The 17220-nt window shown below is 40.6% G+C and overlaps 1 protein-coding gene across 2 annotated transcripts in view; it reads right to left on the bottom strand.

Moving 5' to 3' along the window:
- The window catches only part of myo1ea (myosin IEa), a 44914-nt gene that overhangs the window by 9406 nt on the left and 18288 nt on the right, over positions 1–17220 (bottom strand). For both annotated transcript variants that reach the window (XM_068573638.1, XM_068573731.1), the window contains exons 5-18: positions 14255–14342; positions 13079–13168; positions 12175–12306; positions 11734–11868; positions 11300–11432; positions 8967–9163; positions 8779–8859; positions 8321–8407; positions 8137–8220; positions 6705–6872; positions 5430–5515; positions 2924–3005; positions 2569–2675; positions 1057–1155 (exon numbers count right to left, since the gene is read on the bottom strand). In XM_068573638.1, coding sequence (XP_068429739.1) covers positions 1057–1155; positions 2569–2675; positions 2924–3005; positions 5430–5515; positions 6705–6872; positions 8137–8220; positions 8321–8407; positions 8779–8859; positions 8967–9163; positions 11300–11432; positions 11734–11868; positions 12175–12306; positions 13079–13168; positions 14255–14342 — 1569 coding nt within the window. The remainder of the gene's footprint in view (positions 1–1056; positions 1156–2568; positions 2676–2923; positions 3006–5429; positions 5516–6704; positions 6873–8136; positions 8221–8320; positions 8408–8778; positions 8860–8966; positions 9164–11299; positions 11433–11733; positions 11869–12174; positions 12307–13078; positions 13169–14254; positions 14343–17220) is intronic.

The following is a 17220-nucleotide window of genomic DNA, read 5'->3' as shown; positions in this document are numbered from 1 at the left end:
GTCTGACAGAGTTTAAGGACACGCAGACGGCCATGGTGGAGGCAAACTTCCACCGGGAACGTGTCTGACTTATTACTGAGGATACGAACACAGCTTCTACTACAAGCGTACAGAGACCGGATGGCCCGTGCCAACGGGTACCGTACCCCGTACTCCCGCAGCACCCCCTACAAAACCCCCCGAGTGACCCGGTCAAAAGCCTTCTCCAAGTCCACAAAGTACATGTAGACTGGTTGGGCAAACTCCCAGGACCCCTCCAGTAGTCTTGCGAGGGTAAAGAGCTGGTCGACTGTTCCACGACCGGTACGGAATCCGCACTGCTCTTCTTGAATCCGAAGTTTGACAAGCGGTCGGGGTCTCCTCTCCAGCACCCTGGCATTTCCCTGGGAGGCTGAGTGGGAGGCTGAGTAGTGTGATACGACAATAGTTTGAGCACACTCTCCGGTCCCCCTTCTTGAAGATGGAAACTACCACCCCAGTCAGCCAGTCCATGGCCACTTGGCTCTTGTCAACCAAGACAGCCCAACAATGTCCAGCGCTTTCAGCATCTCAAGGCGGATCTCATCCACCCCCAGCACCTTGCCACCATGAGCTTTTTAACTACCTTAGTGACCTTAGCCAGGGATATGGGTGCAACCACCCCAAAGTCTTTAGGCACTGAACCCTCTCCAGGGGACATGTTGGTCGGGTTTAGGAGTTCCTTAAAAAACGACAATGTCCCCAATCCGGATCAGCAACTTTCTTACTTGGCACACAGCTTGTTTTGTCATTTAAAAAAAAGTAGTCTGGCCTGCCGGTACCCGTCAGCTGCTTCAAGAGAACCCTTGGCCAACCAGGCTCGAAAGGCCTCCTTCTTCAGCTTGGCGGCTTCCCTCACCCCTGGTGTCCACCACCGGGTTCTCGGGTTGCCACCACGGCAGGCACAGATGACCTTCCGACCACAACGCCTCGCGTCTGCGACCCCAAGAGAGGCTCTGAACAGGCTCAGTCCTTTAAACCAAATTCAAGTCAGAAATGAGTACCATATGACCTCACTGTGAGCCTGAGGCATGTTACCTGTTGAGAAACTTCCTGAAGATTCTACGGTAGGCGTAGCCAGCACGCCTCACCCTGATGTTTTCCTTCAGACCCAGGTACTCCACTTGGTGCTTTACTCTTAAGACAGAAAAAAGCATGACGATAAAATTAACAAACTTCTTTCTTCACTTAATAAATTCTGATTAACTAATTATCAAAATGCCTGCTGATTAATTTAATGTTGATCGACTGGTTATTTTAGCTTTAAATTGGAGTATATATATATATATATATATATATATATATATATATATATATATATATATTTATTTATATATATATAGATATATATTATTACTAGGGCTGGGCAAAGTTGAAAAAAATTAATCGCGATTAATCGCATGATTTTTCTGCGATTAATCGCATTATGCGCCAAATTCAACAATGAAGTAAAAAACTAGTGTATTGCAGCTTTTATTTTGAAGTAATGTTATCAGAACAATATAACATCATGCGTTAACTGCAGTTAACGCATGATCAAATAATTAACGCCGTTAATCGATTGAAAAGTTAACGCGATATTAACGCGTTAACTTGCCCAGCCCTACACATGCTATCCTCCTGAGCCATCAGAAAGTGTTTTTGTATTGATGATGATTGATTTAAGTTTACATTTGTTGGGTTTCCCTTCCACATTCAGGTTTTATGGTTTTGTTCTCTACTTTTGACATTGTGATAGTTTTGTGTTTTATGTCATTATAAAAGATGAGAATGAATCAGATAACAGTACAAGACATAAAATGTCCAGACATAAAAATAATTTGAAAAAAAAAACACACATTCTAAAGTAATCTACAGTGCATGAGGCTAATGCTCCTCCAGCGGAAGGTGTAATCACATGTCATTGTATAAAAACTAGCTGCATTTTGTAAACTTTTCCCTCAAACAAAGGCCGTAAGCACTACTTAGTACACTTCCTGTGAAAACAACAGTTCCGGTGCTAATTAATGAGCAACTCTGCACCCAACTCACAACAGGAAGGTCAGACGCTGTGAACAATACACTGCACTCTGCATCTGAACATTTAGTACCTAAAACCTGTGAGCACGGAGGAAAGAGCGGGGAAACTGAAACAAAGGGATAAAGAGGGGGGCGAAGTCTGAAAGGTCTCACATGACTTTGTCTTTCAGGCGGACAGAAAACACAAGAAAAAGAGCAAATATTTAAAACAGATCAGAACAATGATTCAGTGTTTACCTTTCGGGTAAAAGAATTTAGAGAGTAAAATTTTCATTACAGACAATTTTATATTATTTCGCCTTTATTTGTAGATCATACATATACTAGATTGTTATAAGTTTCTTTAATTTTAAGGATTTCACACACAAAAATGTATTTGGAGTTACAGAACACTCTGGCGGATGTCGGGTAATCCTCGTCACTACAGTCTGTTCAGGCTCAGAGAATACATGTGACAAATCATGTGTTCACGCTTAAATGTTGTTGTAGTCATGAGCGACAAGGAGCACATCAGGGGACACAGACACTTACCGGCTCTCTTCCCAGTCTCTGGGCCTCTTGGTTTCGTTAGGTTTGATGCAGCGGATGTAGTGCGGAGTACATTTCATCAGTGTGCTCACCAAATCGTTGGCTTGTTTCTAAAGGGTGCAGTAAGAGCAAAGATCATGAAAGGTGATGATGATACTGACGCTCATAATTATGTCTCATGAAAACCCCAAATAATGCGTCCGCATTACGGATTAACCACTGAAGGACACGCCTCTGAACAGAAAAGGTTATCTTTTCAAAGGCCTTTATCACAGCGATCCTGATAAAGATGAGGGACAAGTTTTTCCGGTACTGCACGCACGCACACGCGCTCACACTCACATAGATGAACACACACCTTTATTTTGCTGCCCACAGTTGTGGGTCGACCCTTCTTTTCAGCATTGAGACTTTCTGGAAACAGTGCTCTGATAAAGGCGCTGTCAGAGGACAAAAGTGAGGAGTTAGGACTGACACAGGGAGGTAGGTATCATGCATGAGTCAATGAAAACAGAGTGAACAAGCTGAAATTAATGCTGCGTTTCCCTCGTTGCCAAAAACAAAAAATGTAGTTAATGATTAAAGAACCAAGGACCTCGACTGAGGTCACTAGTTTAAATTCCTGAACAAGTTGGGAAGGTTTTTGTTGGGGCCGGGTGGGAAAACAAGAGATGCATGGCTATATGTGTGTGTGTGTGTGTGTGTGTGTGCGTGCGTGCGTGCGTGCGTGCGTGCGTGCATGTGTGGTCATACGGTGTTGTATTTGTAGAAACACCTCTCATCAAGGTCACGTTGTTCCATAGAGGAATGTTTGTGATTATTTGATGCCTGGCGAATTATTGATCCCTTTTGATTGAAATTTGGGCTTTTTAGAAGAAAAATAAAGAACAACATCAACTTTCTCTGAATTAATGGAGATTAACAGCATGTTATACGTCTTCTTTTAAGTCTCTCCTAAAAACATTCTTTGGTCAGAAAGCTCATCTTGGTGTTATTGGAGCTGCCCGTTTAATCCAATGGCTTTTAATTTCTTGTTTATTATTTTTAATCTTACCCCTCATGTATTTTATGATTCACTTTGGTATTTTATTTATTTTTTTCTCAGTGAAGCACCTAGTCCTTTGTTTTGATAAGTGCTCTGTAATTACATTTAATTGTTATTATTATTCTTACACTCCCTCCAGCAAGATTACTGGGTCCTAGTACACTTATATTTTAAGGAATAACATTTTGGTCTAATCTTCAACATGCAGTTCATAGTTTGTGGTGTTTTATAACATCACGACTACACTATGATGTGTTGCTGCCGGTCAGAATGTAGCAGATATTTGTGAAGTTTCCATATCCTCGGGTTTTTCTCAACTGAAGACAAACACTCAACTAGTTTCAAGAATATTTTAAAGTAGTTCAGGGTTGTACTTTTGATCTCCTTTTAGGAGACTCAGGCTCAGGGTTAATTTGTAACTTCTTTATATAACCTGATATATAGTGCCTTAAGGGAGGAAGGTAGGGGCTCATATTTGTGATAAAGAGACTATTAAAGCCATCTGCAGGTATATACTGAGCCACACAGCAGCCATTTATAATAACAATGTAGTATTCAAGTCTCACACGCTTGTGTATCAGCAAGTTCCTGCATTAAGGAAAAGTGTTACTCCCACTTCTCGTGTGAGTCGAGGCTCTGCTTTGCAATTGAATGACGCCACTGTTTGAGCAGTACATTGAAGCTGGTGTCTTCTTTGAGGTTATGCTGTGAAATAACACTTTAAATTACTTATTTAACGGCTAAACTAAAAAGGCTTACATACAGTATTTAAAAAGTAATGTCAAACTAGAATCTTCAATAAAAGCTATTTTCGTGATTAGTGCATCTGTCGTTCAGGAACAAAGTATTTAGCTCCTTTTGAACTGTGTTGGCTCTTTTTTTGCTTTGGAAACTCACATAAAAATGTGGTGACGGTCAAGCCTGGTCGAAAGTTGACACACTGCTGCTTGGCATTCTGCTTATTAAAACTTGCTTATATTTCAGCCATTGGCATTTATCAATTCATTATTTCATCAGTGCTTTTTCATATTAGTATTTTTTTAAACTCCATCCCCTTTCTGTCTTTCTCCCACATTGGTATTTGTTTGTTTTTCAAACTTCTGGCTCAAAGCGATGGACGCAGAAGAAAGGATCAGCAGGATGTGTGTACACATGAATCAAAGGTCTGCTAATACTGTCCAGCTGACAATACTGGTCACTCCTTCCTTGCCTATTCAGACCTGCTGCTCTGAGGAATGAAGTCTGCTTCCTTCCTTCTTAGGCTTCCTTTATGTGTGTCTGTGCCATACTCCTTTTCCTATGTGTGTATGCAAACGTGCGTGCCTATATGTGATGTATACTGCGTGTACATATTTTCCAATATGCGTCTGAATGGAATTTTGATGTAACCTCCTTTCATGCCTCACAAAACTTGCACACAAAGGGTGCGAGCAGTGGCTGAGGCCTGCAAGGGTTACACAGACAATACAGGCTGTTTGCACAGATGGCCACTTTGACACAAAGAAATCCCAAGAAACCGAAGCACAAGAGGGACTAGACTCCACAATGCAGCCCCACAGAGAGGCTGCACTTGTAAAGCCAGACTAAGTAGACCCCAAAAGCCACATATCTGGAGCAGCAGCCAGATGTTATTCAGGGCATAGGGCAGAACATAACCCGGCCTTGCACACTTCTGCTATGTCCCACTAGCTTCCAGATGCATAATAACATCTGGAACTCTCATTCAGGGTTATACCCAATGCATCACAATAGAAGACTCCCTTTAAGTGTGAACCATAGAAATCCTCAGCACATGTCAGTGCAATGTGCAATTACTTACATTTCACTGCTCTGCATCAGCTCAATGAGGTCAGCAAAAAGGACGTCTCGGTTCCTCTCGCAGAAACCCTCTGCATCGTAGGACACCTGGAGAGACACACAGAGGCATTTCAATGAAGTCATAATTATCAAAGAGGACGGGGTTGAACTGTTTAAAACTTCTAACAAAATGACAGTTGACACTTGTGTGAAAAAAAGCAGTGACCTATATTCTGGCTTAAATCAATGGCTTGAATTTTATGGGAAAAGAAAATGAAGGGTAGCAGATCCAAGCCTTACACCTCCCGAGGATTAGCTTTCTTATAAAACTAGCAGTGGTTTAAAAGTGTATAAATGAAACCGTGTTATTTCTGCTACATTGTAGCCTGAGACTGGAGGAATGTTTTGAGCCCGGTCATGGGAGCCCTTTGGGTCTTTATGGCACAGCTCATTAAGCCTATGGCATGTGTGCCAGGCTGAATGAAGCCATCACACATCTGGAGAAAGACACGGGACAAACTCAGCCCAAACCACCAGAATGAAAAATAAATGAAAAAAGACAAACTGTAATATCTGAATTGCATAAGGCTGATTAACATGCATGACATTGTTAGACACTATTACATAAGAGGGAGGACTGTAACTATGAATTGAGAGGAGGGAAAGGTGTTAGTTTAGTCTGAAAAACTTAAAAGGCCGAAGATGACGACACTGACTCCAGAATTAAAGTTCCAGCTGCAGAACTGATATTCATGACAGATCATACGACACCATAAAAAAGGACATTTTAATGACCTTCTATTTCCAGAAGTTGCTCTCAGCTCCCCGCTGAGGGCTTTATGCATAAAACATTTCAGTTTATAACATGGCAAAGACAAGCGTAAGGAGGTTGCTGTAAACCTTATACTGAACTCCTAATCTTTTGGTTTTGACAATTAAGGCATCAGAGTACATTTTTCTTTACGTGTTATTAAGAAAAACGGTAAGATAAGATAAAAAATACTTTATTGTCGCCAAGGGAAATTTGACTTGGCTCTAAGCCGCTGCATCATACAATACTCTTGCCAGCGATCATACAGACACACGCATGCATAAACATGCTTAAATACACATGTTGACAATACTTACAAATAAAAAAAACAGGTGTGATAAACACAGATAATCAATAATCAAGACCCAATATATTAGGTTGCCAGTATTCATAAATGTTTATGCAAGGACCATGAAACGTGAGATGTATACACAAACTCCCCCAAGAGATGTGTGCAGCATTTTAAATAAGCACGCTCAGGCTGACCTTGCCAGCGTAGTGGTGGATGATGAAGCCCTGGTTCCAGCTGTTGAAGTGTTCGTGGGTGTTGATCTGGACTCGGAGCTTCTGCAGCATAGTCTGGTCTGCTCCTTCGCCCACTGCGTGCATGGTGGCGCACACATCATCCAGGACGCACATGATGCCAGGAGGACTCTGGGGTCATACAGAAAACATAGCACATGTATGTCTCACTGGCTTTAAAACTCACCAAGACTTTTCGAGTTAGGACTTTATGTATTTAGAATTTTAGGATTTATTTTATTTTTTTTACATTTGTAGGTAACTGAAATAGACACTCTAATGTCTATATAGTTGGTCAATTAGAAAATGATTTAAATTAATCTAGTAATAGATCTAAATTTTTAGTGGTTCCAGCTTCTTCACTGATTATTACTTCTGGTTTTCTTAGTCTTTTATTATAGTCAAAATGAACTGAATTGGATAATAAATAGAGTACCTTTAAGGCTCAGAATAAAAAAGACATTTGATACTGTTTTTTTACTCTGGAAAATTGTGAATTATCACAATCTTCTGATAATTTGTAGACCTTGCATTTAATTATTCGATGATGAAAATAATCGTTTCTTGCAGCCCTATTATGTAATATTAGAAGGTGATACTTATAAGTAAATATAATGAAAAAGCTCCAAATGCTCTGAATTGTATAAACTGTTCATGTAGAGCAGCTTTAGCATGTCCTCTATCTCATGCTGAGCTATTTGGCTGCATTATGTCCTGATTTGATCAGGAGCCTTCAGTTTGCACAGCTGCAACAGTGCATACGCCAGAGAACACGCTGCCTGTGTTAAAAAGACACATTATGTTGTCACTGGACAAACTAAAGTGGGTCTGTTGTAAAGAGCTGAAGTGTCAGGCAATGATACAGATCCCCTGCTCCTGTTGTTGTAGATTTCATGGATTAGACCTCCCAGTGGGGCAGAAAAATCTAATTAAGAGGCATGTCGGCACGTTTAAAGAATTAAGTTACAAGTCACGGAGCAGCAACCTTTCAGAAGTTTGCAAGTTAGTTGGGAGCCAATCAAAATATATTCAAGTTACCTCTTTATTTCTCAATAAACCTGTGCTTATTATCGTCACCAAGAAGGTTGTATTTTGCCTGTTCTATTTTAGGAGACATCTGAATCTTGAGTTTGTGTATTTTGTATTTTCATTTATTTGATGTATTTTATAAAGAGCTCAACCTAATGATTATTTTACTTTAGAAAATAAATCACAAATTCCTGAAGCCCAAGTGACATCTTCAAGTCACTTGCTTTATTCAACCCACAGCAAATGTTTAATTTATTGGACAATAAATTAATTGATTATTTTGACTTGTTTCAGCTCCATCCATAATTATCTATTACTGTGCATTGTCCATATGCAGCATTTTCTTATTTATGGATGGTAAATTTACTTTGCTCTCGATGAGGTCACAGACAATCTTGTTGTTGAAGTACTCAATCTGCGTCCACTTGATGCCCTCTTGCACATACTCCTCCTACAAAGAGAGACATGAGTCAAAGTATAAAACATCTATTGAGGCAGCAAATGAAAACCACGGAGACCGAGTACAGGAAAACACTGTGGAGGAAGTTTACCTGCTCTGCCTTCAGAGTCAGCTCAATGAATATCTGCTGCAGTTTCTCATTCACAAAGTTGATGCAGAACTGTTCAAATCCATTTTTCTGATGAAGAGACAACCCAGTTAATCATATACAAGTAAGGACCACTCAGTACCTGTTCTTGATATGAGGAATATAAAGCTCATGCGAACCAAAATAATACAAAAACATTTAGTTTGTCTGATCTCATGAACAATACTTCTCATTAGGGTGCCTAAACACACAAGTAATCAGATTGGAAAAGCTTGTTGAGGTCTGCTGTCTCAATCGGGAGATAGATCCTAATCCTCATACTTTATAAATTAGTCTTATCCTTTGTGTTTAATCTGTTTAAATGCCCAAAGTTAATACCTGTTAATCTAATGTATTTGTTGCTGCAGAGTACAATTCCAGTAGCCATGTGTCAGGCCTGTGAAAAAGCCCAAAACACTTACTTGGAAGATTTCAAATCCGTAAATGTCCAACACTCCGATGTTAAACTCCTGATGATCTTTCACCATGGCTTTGTTGATGGACTGAAATTGAAGGATTGTGTTCACAAAATGGATAATTATTATAGGTCATCACAGCTTTGTTACTGATGAAAACTGAACTCTAAGACTGTACAAACATGTAATCATACCTCCACCAGGAAATCAAACAGTCTTGAATGCAGCGCTTTGGAAAGGGCGTCACGCGTGTAACAGGCCTGCTCCACATTCAGCGTCACGTCAATGGACTCCACTTTGCTTCCCCACTTGCTGTCCATCTTTCGGCTCGTCAGTTTCTCCTTTAGACGGGTCTGGTCAATTCCAAGTAGAAACGCAGGAAAGGCTAGAACTGTTAAAAGACAGACGAGACATGGGAGGAGAATACAGAGTGTATAAAAAAACATGTATAAATATAATATATATACACATACATACATACAACCAATCAAACGTCAGCCTCGTGTGATTTTGCATAGCAGGCAGTAACACTGCATATTCAGAGTTACAATAAACCTTTTGCGCTTCTTTTGCAGTTATCAGTCTCACAAATCACAAGACAAATTTCTATTGGCAATCACAATGCACAATGCGTGGAGTAAAGTCACAAAATTGACGCAAGCCCTTGAAATAAAAGAGCGTTGAGAACCCCAGAGATCATATATCCCGACCTGGCGTTGATATTCTCCCCTGAGAGCCCCTCCCTGCCTTATTACGGTGACTCACTTCCCCGAAAAGGAAATGGCTCTCAGGCCTGCAAACTCACTTCGTCTGGGAATGCCTCAGACCACTGCAGTAGCTCCCCTTATGGGACGTGAGGGTGTGACTGACCATACGCCAGCTTCATTCAGGAGGAAAAGCCATTCTTTGTGTTCAGCATCAAAAGTATAGATTGGATACAAAGGATTTAACGAACCACAAAGTCCCCTGCAGAACATTTGTTCGTCAAAGAGGCGGTGGGTAGTGACAGACTCCCTCCTATACAGTGGTTCTGGCATTTAATGCTTAATTTCTGCAACATTGATTATGCTTATCTTATTTCAGATGTCTTGTCGTACAAGTTAAATAACTAAAGCAAACCTTTTACCACTCGTTAAGAGTTCCATCTGCAGTGAGATATGATATTATCATTTAATATTTTTTGGTGCCCCCGAGGTTTAGGAAGAAATAATTAGACATTTTTTGTTAAAATATAGATGAGATTGATACCAATCTTGTATCTGCTCACTAAGTACAAATATATAGTTATCAGTGGGTTAGCTTAGTTTACCATAAAGCTTGAAAACCTCCAATTAAAAAAAAATAATTTCCACACTGCTAAAGCTCAACAATTAGCATGTTGTATCTTATTTGTTTAATTCATAGGAAAAAAATGAAAATGCTACATTGCTGTTTTATTGGGCAGATTGTGAATGAATTATGCAATATTGTGATGTCAGGGATCACGTGAAGTCAAACCAAACGTAATTATCTGATTCAAAAGCATGAGACCCTAAAATGGTATTTTATACAAAACGTCGTGGCGCTGTCGGGATCAACTTACTTTTAACTAAATAATAACCAAACTAGCCAAAATGATGTCAAAATAGCAGTCTCAATATTTCTTTCAACAACAGATGACGCAGTGACTCGAGTTGCTGAGTGTAAGTCGAGTGAAGTTTCATGTGTGCAACACACTGCAGTTAAAGCGCTCAGTAAGTGAGAAAGCAGAGATTATGGAGTGCTGCTGTTACGTCTGCACAGAACAGACCCAGGCTTTGTATACAGGCAACGGCACTCTCATCTGCATCATACAGACGCAGCATGAGGAGCAGGGTAAAGGAAATGAATACAAAAACAAAGATGTATAAAATGAGGCAAGAGAAGGAAAAAGGAAAAAGGATAGAAGGAGAATATTTTTTCCAAATATTTTTTGTCAGAAAATTGGCTTCATGTATTACCACAATGCAACTTTGAAAGCGGTGAGAGAGAAATATCCTCCAACACCAACCTGAGAAGTGCAGCTCAGGACACAGAGGAGAGGAGAGACCCTCCAACAGGCAAGAATGTAATGAGAAGACATTAACCATCATTTTGTTACCAAATTCCAACAAAACTAGTGACCTTCCCGTCGGCCTTAGATGTTATTGCTAATTAGTCAATGTTCAACTCTAAATTAAGATAGCGAACATGGTGAAAAAACAACTACACTTGCATTTTAGTACGCTGACATTAGCATTTAGCTCAACCCTGCTCTGCCCAAGCGCACCACTGTGAGAATGTGCTAGCATTGGCTTTTATCTCAAAGCAGCTTCAGAGCCAACAGAAATAGCAAGATAGCGATTGCCAAAAACACACAAAAATGGGTCAGAATGAACCTAAAGGACTTTCTTTTATTGGCCCCTCTTACCTAAAATGTTCATTAAACCTTAATTTTCCCCAAAAAACGGTTTATGTGAGCTTTGGTCGTGACCTGTATTCCTGTGAACCACATTAAACGCCTACTTACACTCTTCACTTTCCACAGCAGCATAGTTGCCTGCTTCCTTGAAAGTGATATTTCCCAGGTGCAGGACTCCGGCCACTATTTGAAGCACCATGGAGCGGTCCTCTGAAGAGATGCCGATCACATCCATGGCATGCTGGGAAAAGCAAAGGAAAAGGTCATGCTAAAATCAGGGCTGCTGTGTGGGTTTACGCACTCCTGTGGTACCTGCTCATGTCCTCTAATTACTCCTGTTGCGGTCTCACTGGTAAACACAACCAGGAGGAGATTGTTAGAAAAGAAAACAAAAGAGGACTGGTAGGGAGTGAGAGGAATGTGAGGAGAAGTCCATGAGCCACATGAACGCTGGCATCAGCTTCATAGACACACGCACACACACACAACACCACTGAGGGTGTTAAGTTATTGCCTGTTAAACAGAAGGAATCTGACCGTACCGTCGTCTCTTGGAAGTCAATCTTATCGTTTATGTCGTCCACTTTGTAGGAACCAGACTGATTGAGGTAAGTGTAGTAATCCAGGCTTGTGATTCCCAGGCTGCTTTTCTGCTCTCCACTGGCTCCTTCGATCAACTGCAGAGCAGAAATGAATGGTGCATAGTGAGTGTAACAGACATGTTCTTGCACAAAGACTTTTATACATTTCCAGCCTTATACGTATAAGTTGTGCACAACTTAGCATGTGAAGAAAACTGCACCATGGTAAACTATCTATTCCAGGGACCTCGAGCTATTCACAACTAAAACAACTGGACCTTCTTCCTGCAGCCAAATGGCACCCAACGTGTCTAACCCAACGTGTCCTGAAATTCCCTCACAGACCCTCTTTACAAGCCAAATGTGTCCCGTTCACTCTTTGGCTCGAAAAATAAGCCTCACCTGATAGAATATATGGAAACTCCTCTCTCCAGGATTCCTCATGACAACACGTGACTTCTCCAGAAGGAAGTTGGAGATTTTCCCTCCATCTGGTTCGCCACCGGAGCTGAACTGTATCTCAAAGTATTTCCCCTGATGGATCAAAGCATGTTTTTTTCAGTATTGGAGTGGGCTGCAATAATGTTTAAACCCAGTGCTAGTCGTGTGTGTGTGTGTATGCAAATTCATACAAACTTCAGACAAACTTGTAATGTATCATGGCTTAAAAGTAATCAGAGTCACTATTTATCCAAAGACAGTATCTCAAAAGTAGTGATCTTGTGCCATTAGAGCCAAACCAAATTAATAAGACTACACTGCTCGGTATGCTCACTTGAAAACTAATTTTATGTTTTTGTTGATTGGGTTGCTTTGTAAGCAGTGGAGGATGCACCTCATTGGTTCCGCAGGTACATCTTTTAATGCAACATGTCCTTAAAGCACAGCGCTGGTTAACCTCCTCATGCAGTGAAACAGAAAAGCTGTTAATGCAAATCTTTGTGTTCAAAAGTCTCAGTTGGAGCCAAAGGTGCGCCACATAAAAGTTAAATTATTGTGGGTTAAGTATAGTAGCAAAACTGTTCAGCGTCTACAATGCGTGTGGCTTACTCTATTATCATTTTATCCATGTTTCCCAGAGGCATCCTAATTTACACTGCAAATACGCTTTGATATACAATAAATACATATACGCTGTCCTTTGTATTTTACTGTAACTGCTTTGAATTTCTCCTGTAGCTTTACATTCTTTGAAATGGCTTTTCGTAAGTTTTCATTAGTCAAAAAGAATCGATATTGAATTGCACTGCAATGCTAGGCGTTCTGATTCTCAAAAAGTGGAAAAACTCAAAAAAGAAAGCCTTACAAATCTGCTGGAGTTGTTGTTCCTCAATGTCTTGGCATTGCCGAATGCCTCTAGCAGCGGGTTGGACTGAAGGATGATGTCTTTGACGTGCTGCGAGGAGACAGACAGATGCAATGAGACATTAGCTATGTCACAGACAGCAGGTAGGAATACCACACACTTCATATACTCGCTCCTAGGCTGGTGTGTACATCTCTGTAACTTTCCACTCACACACACACGCACACGCACACACACGCCTGGATCACATTATTTTTCCTGTGAACCATCTGCATGTCAGAAACACATGAGTTTTAAATTGGTACAGCAGGCAGAGCTATTCTCACTTCCGCTATTGTACACAGAGTAACTTTTTTGCATATCTAAATTGACTCCTGTATGGAAGGAATAATAAACACTGCACTTCACATTTAAATGAATTGTTTGGTTCTCTATACATGACTACTACTAAAAACTATCATATTGTATTCCTTCAATACAGAGACACATGCAATGTCTCCAGACGACCAGCCCTACTGGTAATCTATAGCCTGGAGATGATTTATAACGTTGCCTTGGTGGAAGCAGCTCTGAAAGGATTAAATATAAAAATCCCTCAGCCATCATGGTGCAGGCATTTCCTCATCAAACTTTGGATCTTTATCGAGCTTAGAAACTGGACATCTGCTGGTTTTGAGGGGCTGCCAGATGGCTGAAGGGGGCTGGGCGAATAAGAGGCTGCTGATGGGCGATAATGAGGTATAAGGAGGAAGATGAAGTGCAGGAATGAAAAAGCAACAGGTTGTTTGATGTCATAAAAGCCTGCCGTGCCATTACAATATATTGCATTTTGTAAATGATCTGAGAAGTAGGATGTGTTATGAAGAATACACATTCATTTGAAAATGTTATATAATAAAATGAATTTCCACTCTAGTGAATATATACTAATACTTATAATAATGACAGAAACAGCATCTTTATACTCCAACCCTGTTCAAGTTGAAGAACCTTGATCAAAAGCTTGCCACTATGAATGATTATTGCACAGATCAAAGTGGGTGGATGCATTTTACATTGAGTTTCAGCTCCAGCATGTCCAACATTATCATTCCATCTATGCAGCTCAAAAATCTCAAACGTCTCATGCATCTGTTACTTACCGTCCTCAATCGAAAAGAAAACCGCTCCTCTCACCTGTACTTTGGGTCCGCCTCCTGAGACTCTGGAGATGTAGCCCATGATATATTTGGCTGCCACCGTCTTCCCGGCTCCGCTCTCTCCACTGAAAAACAGACAGTAATTGTTTTCACATTCTTACAATCTGGGACACCTGAGTTTATGCTCAGACATGATTTAAGCATTCACCATGGAGAATCAGACAGTTATGTGCTTTAAGCGATTGCATGTGCATGTTGTGTGCATACAGTACTGCCATTATTTTCAGTCTCACAAAATGTTTCAACACAAGGGAAATAATACCTTATAATTGTTAAGTTGTATGTGGTTTGTGTACATGATTGCATTACTGTGGTGGACATGGTCATGATAATGTTTGAGGTTCATTTTGAATTCTAGGTTCCATCAATAAAGACAGGATATGAACATAACAATAAAATCCTGCTTCATATGAAGGTACAACTTCTAATTTTATTCATGTTTTAAGACACTGCAGACATTTTAACTTCATACAGCAAATAGTAATTGCAATTGACAATTTGTTCATGTCTGTATCTTTGTGTGCACTTAAGCAAAGAGCAAAGATGACCTTCAACCCATTGGTTATGCTGAACTTGCTGAATAAACAGAGGGTATTCCAAGTCCTGCTTTAAAGTGTACACTAAATGTACACTTGGAAGTTACATGTGTGTTGGGTCACAGCACATCTGGCCAAATGAATGCTGCAGCAACAAGGACATTAATTATGTTTTGTCACATTCACAGATTTTTCCCTCATTTCGTTCCCTGTCACCCTAAACTTATCTATTTTCCCCTTTGCCATTCACTTTGCCAGTGTCATATTTATTTTGATATATGTGGTTTGGCAATAAATGACGGTGGAGTCTGTTTTTTTCTCTCTCTATGCCATAAAGCCGAGAGTCAGGTTGGTAACGCCTCATGAGAAACGCAGCTGCAGACTGTTACAGGCTGCCAGAGGAAGTCATGGGAGCCACTCTATTACACAGCAATCTCTATATGGTTCTGACCCTCCCCCTATTACCTCCTTGCTCTTTCCAAATCCCTCACCATTGTCTGGGCTTCCTCACTGCACACTTAACCGCTACAACTAATGACCAAAAACTGATTAGCTGAGTTGCTGTTTTACTTTTAATGTCAGAAAAAAACCTCCAGAGCTCCATTGGAGAGCATTGTTTTTCCTCATAAAAGTTATTTGCTGGAGAGCTTCTTTCAACACAAGCTGCAATGGACTTGGAGTCTCATTTTAGTTCACCCAATATGGGCGAGTCTTATTGTTGTGGCTGTAAAATTCTGAAGGCATTGTTAACTTCCGTGGGGATTTATGAACCAAACAAGGACACGAGTTAAACAATGTACTGCAGAGGCACACATATTTAAGCATTAAGTTTCATAAATACTGTCTGACATGAGCTATGAAAAGGATGCACAGTCAACACTGAGCTAAACATTTAAATCTAAAAGGCGCACTGCATTCCTACAGAACTAGTTGCAGTACAGTATGTTCAAGTAGACTCTTGGGATTAGGGAGCCTGAGGCTCTGGAGCCTGAGACTTTGTATTAAAGACCAATTCAGCAGTCCAAAAGAAAAGGATAGAGTCAAGGAATTGGACATCCATTTCAATTTCAAATTGATCAATACAACTTAAAATAACAAACAACCTATCTCCCCAAAGTGTTTGTGATTAATTTACTTCTGCGGACGTGCAACGCTATTATTGCATTTGTGTTATTAAAACCTTTTTATTACAGAAAAATGTGTGAAAGAAAGTTAACATATTGGATTAAGCGGTGTAAAAAAAATTAAAATGTAGACGAGTAACACGTCGACAGGATTGTGCGTCTAACCAGCAGCAGGAAGACGTTGGACTGTTGGTAAGATACAATGTCTGAACTTTTGGGCGGGCTTTTACAAAGCAGCACAATCAATCATGGATTTTGTCTTAAATAATTGATGTGCTGCCTCAGTTCTTTGGAGAGGAGTGAGAAAAAGACTGGAGTGGTGCATGACCTCATGTACAACAGCTGAGGGGAATACTAGATTGGTGAACTCGCTCTGGACAAAAGACTGCATGAACACCGCAAGTAGAGGATATGAGCTGTCTGTGAAGCCAGCCACAGAATAAACTGGGATGAAAGCCATCGACAAAGAATCAGCACCAAGGACCAAGATGATCCTCCAGATCCAAAATGTGAGCGGCCATTAATAAGACAAAATAAAAGAAGGTATTAAGCCAGCTAACACTGACAGAAAAGCATGGCTTGTTGTTGAAACTGTTGACCAACTTCTATTTATGATCTGTGCTGGGAACAGATGTGAGACGGTTCGTCCTCAGATGACAGCTCTGATTGCATCTAATAGTTTGATGGGGAGTGCCAAATTGATAACACCAACCTGCTCCAATTCACCCCCGTCATCACATCTTGTAATAAGCAGCTAGCGGGAAGATCAACTCAATAAAAAGTCACAATTCCCGCAAGAGTACTCAAAACTGCTCCACCAGTTTATTGTGAATTCCCCTTATGGTTAATTCACACATTTTCTTAGTGTGAAAAAGCGCTAACGCAGTGCGATGCTGACCACACTGCCTGGCCAGCAGTCCACAGCAGCCTTTGTTTGCAGAGACCTGGTTCATCATAAAACTACTTCCATGTTTTTTCTTGCTGATTTAGTCGATCACAAAATCCATCTCAGTGCCTTTATGTGGAAAACTGAACTAGCAACTGCTGGCTGTCCAAACAACAGGCGAAAGTGCTGAAACAGGGGTCATTCATCATGAGGTAAGCACTATAGCAACCGCACTGCTCAGGTGACTGGGCCTGTGGGATAAAGCCCCCATCATGACACCACACTTTTCTCTCCGCAGCTTTACAGCTCCAAAACATTCACAGACTAGCTCAAACAGGCTGTAAAAGTACCTAAAACTCCCTAAATACAGAAAAAAGAGAGATTGTGGGCCAAGGAC

The sequence above is a fragment of the Clinocottus analis genome, unplaced genomic scaffold (genome assembly GCF_023055335.1).
Source record: "Clinocottus analis isolate CAN_PGR_092001 unplaced genomic scaffold, fCliAna1.0.p SCAF_1, whole genome shotgun sequence".
Classification (NCBI taxonomy): Eukaryota; Metazoa; Chordata; class Actinopteri; order Perciformes; family Cottidae; genus Clinocottus; species Clinocottus analis.
The sequence above is the reverse complement of the archived record's forward strand: the minus strand, read 5'-3'. Positions and strand labels throughout refer to the sequence as shown.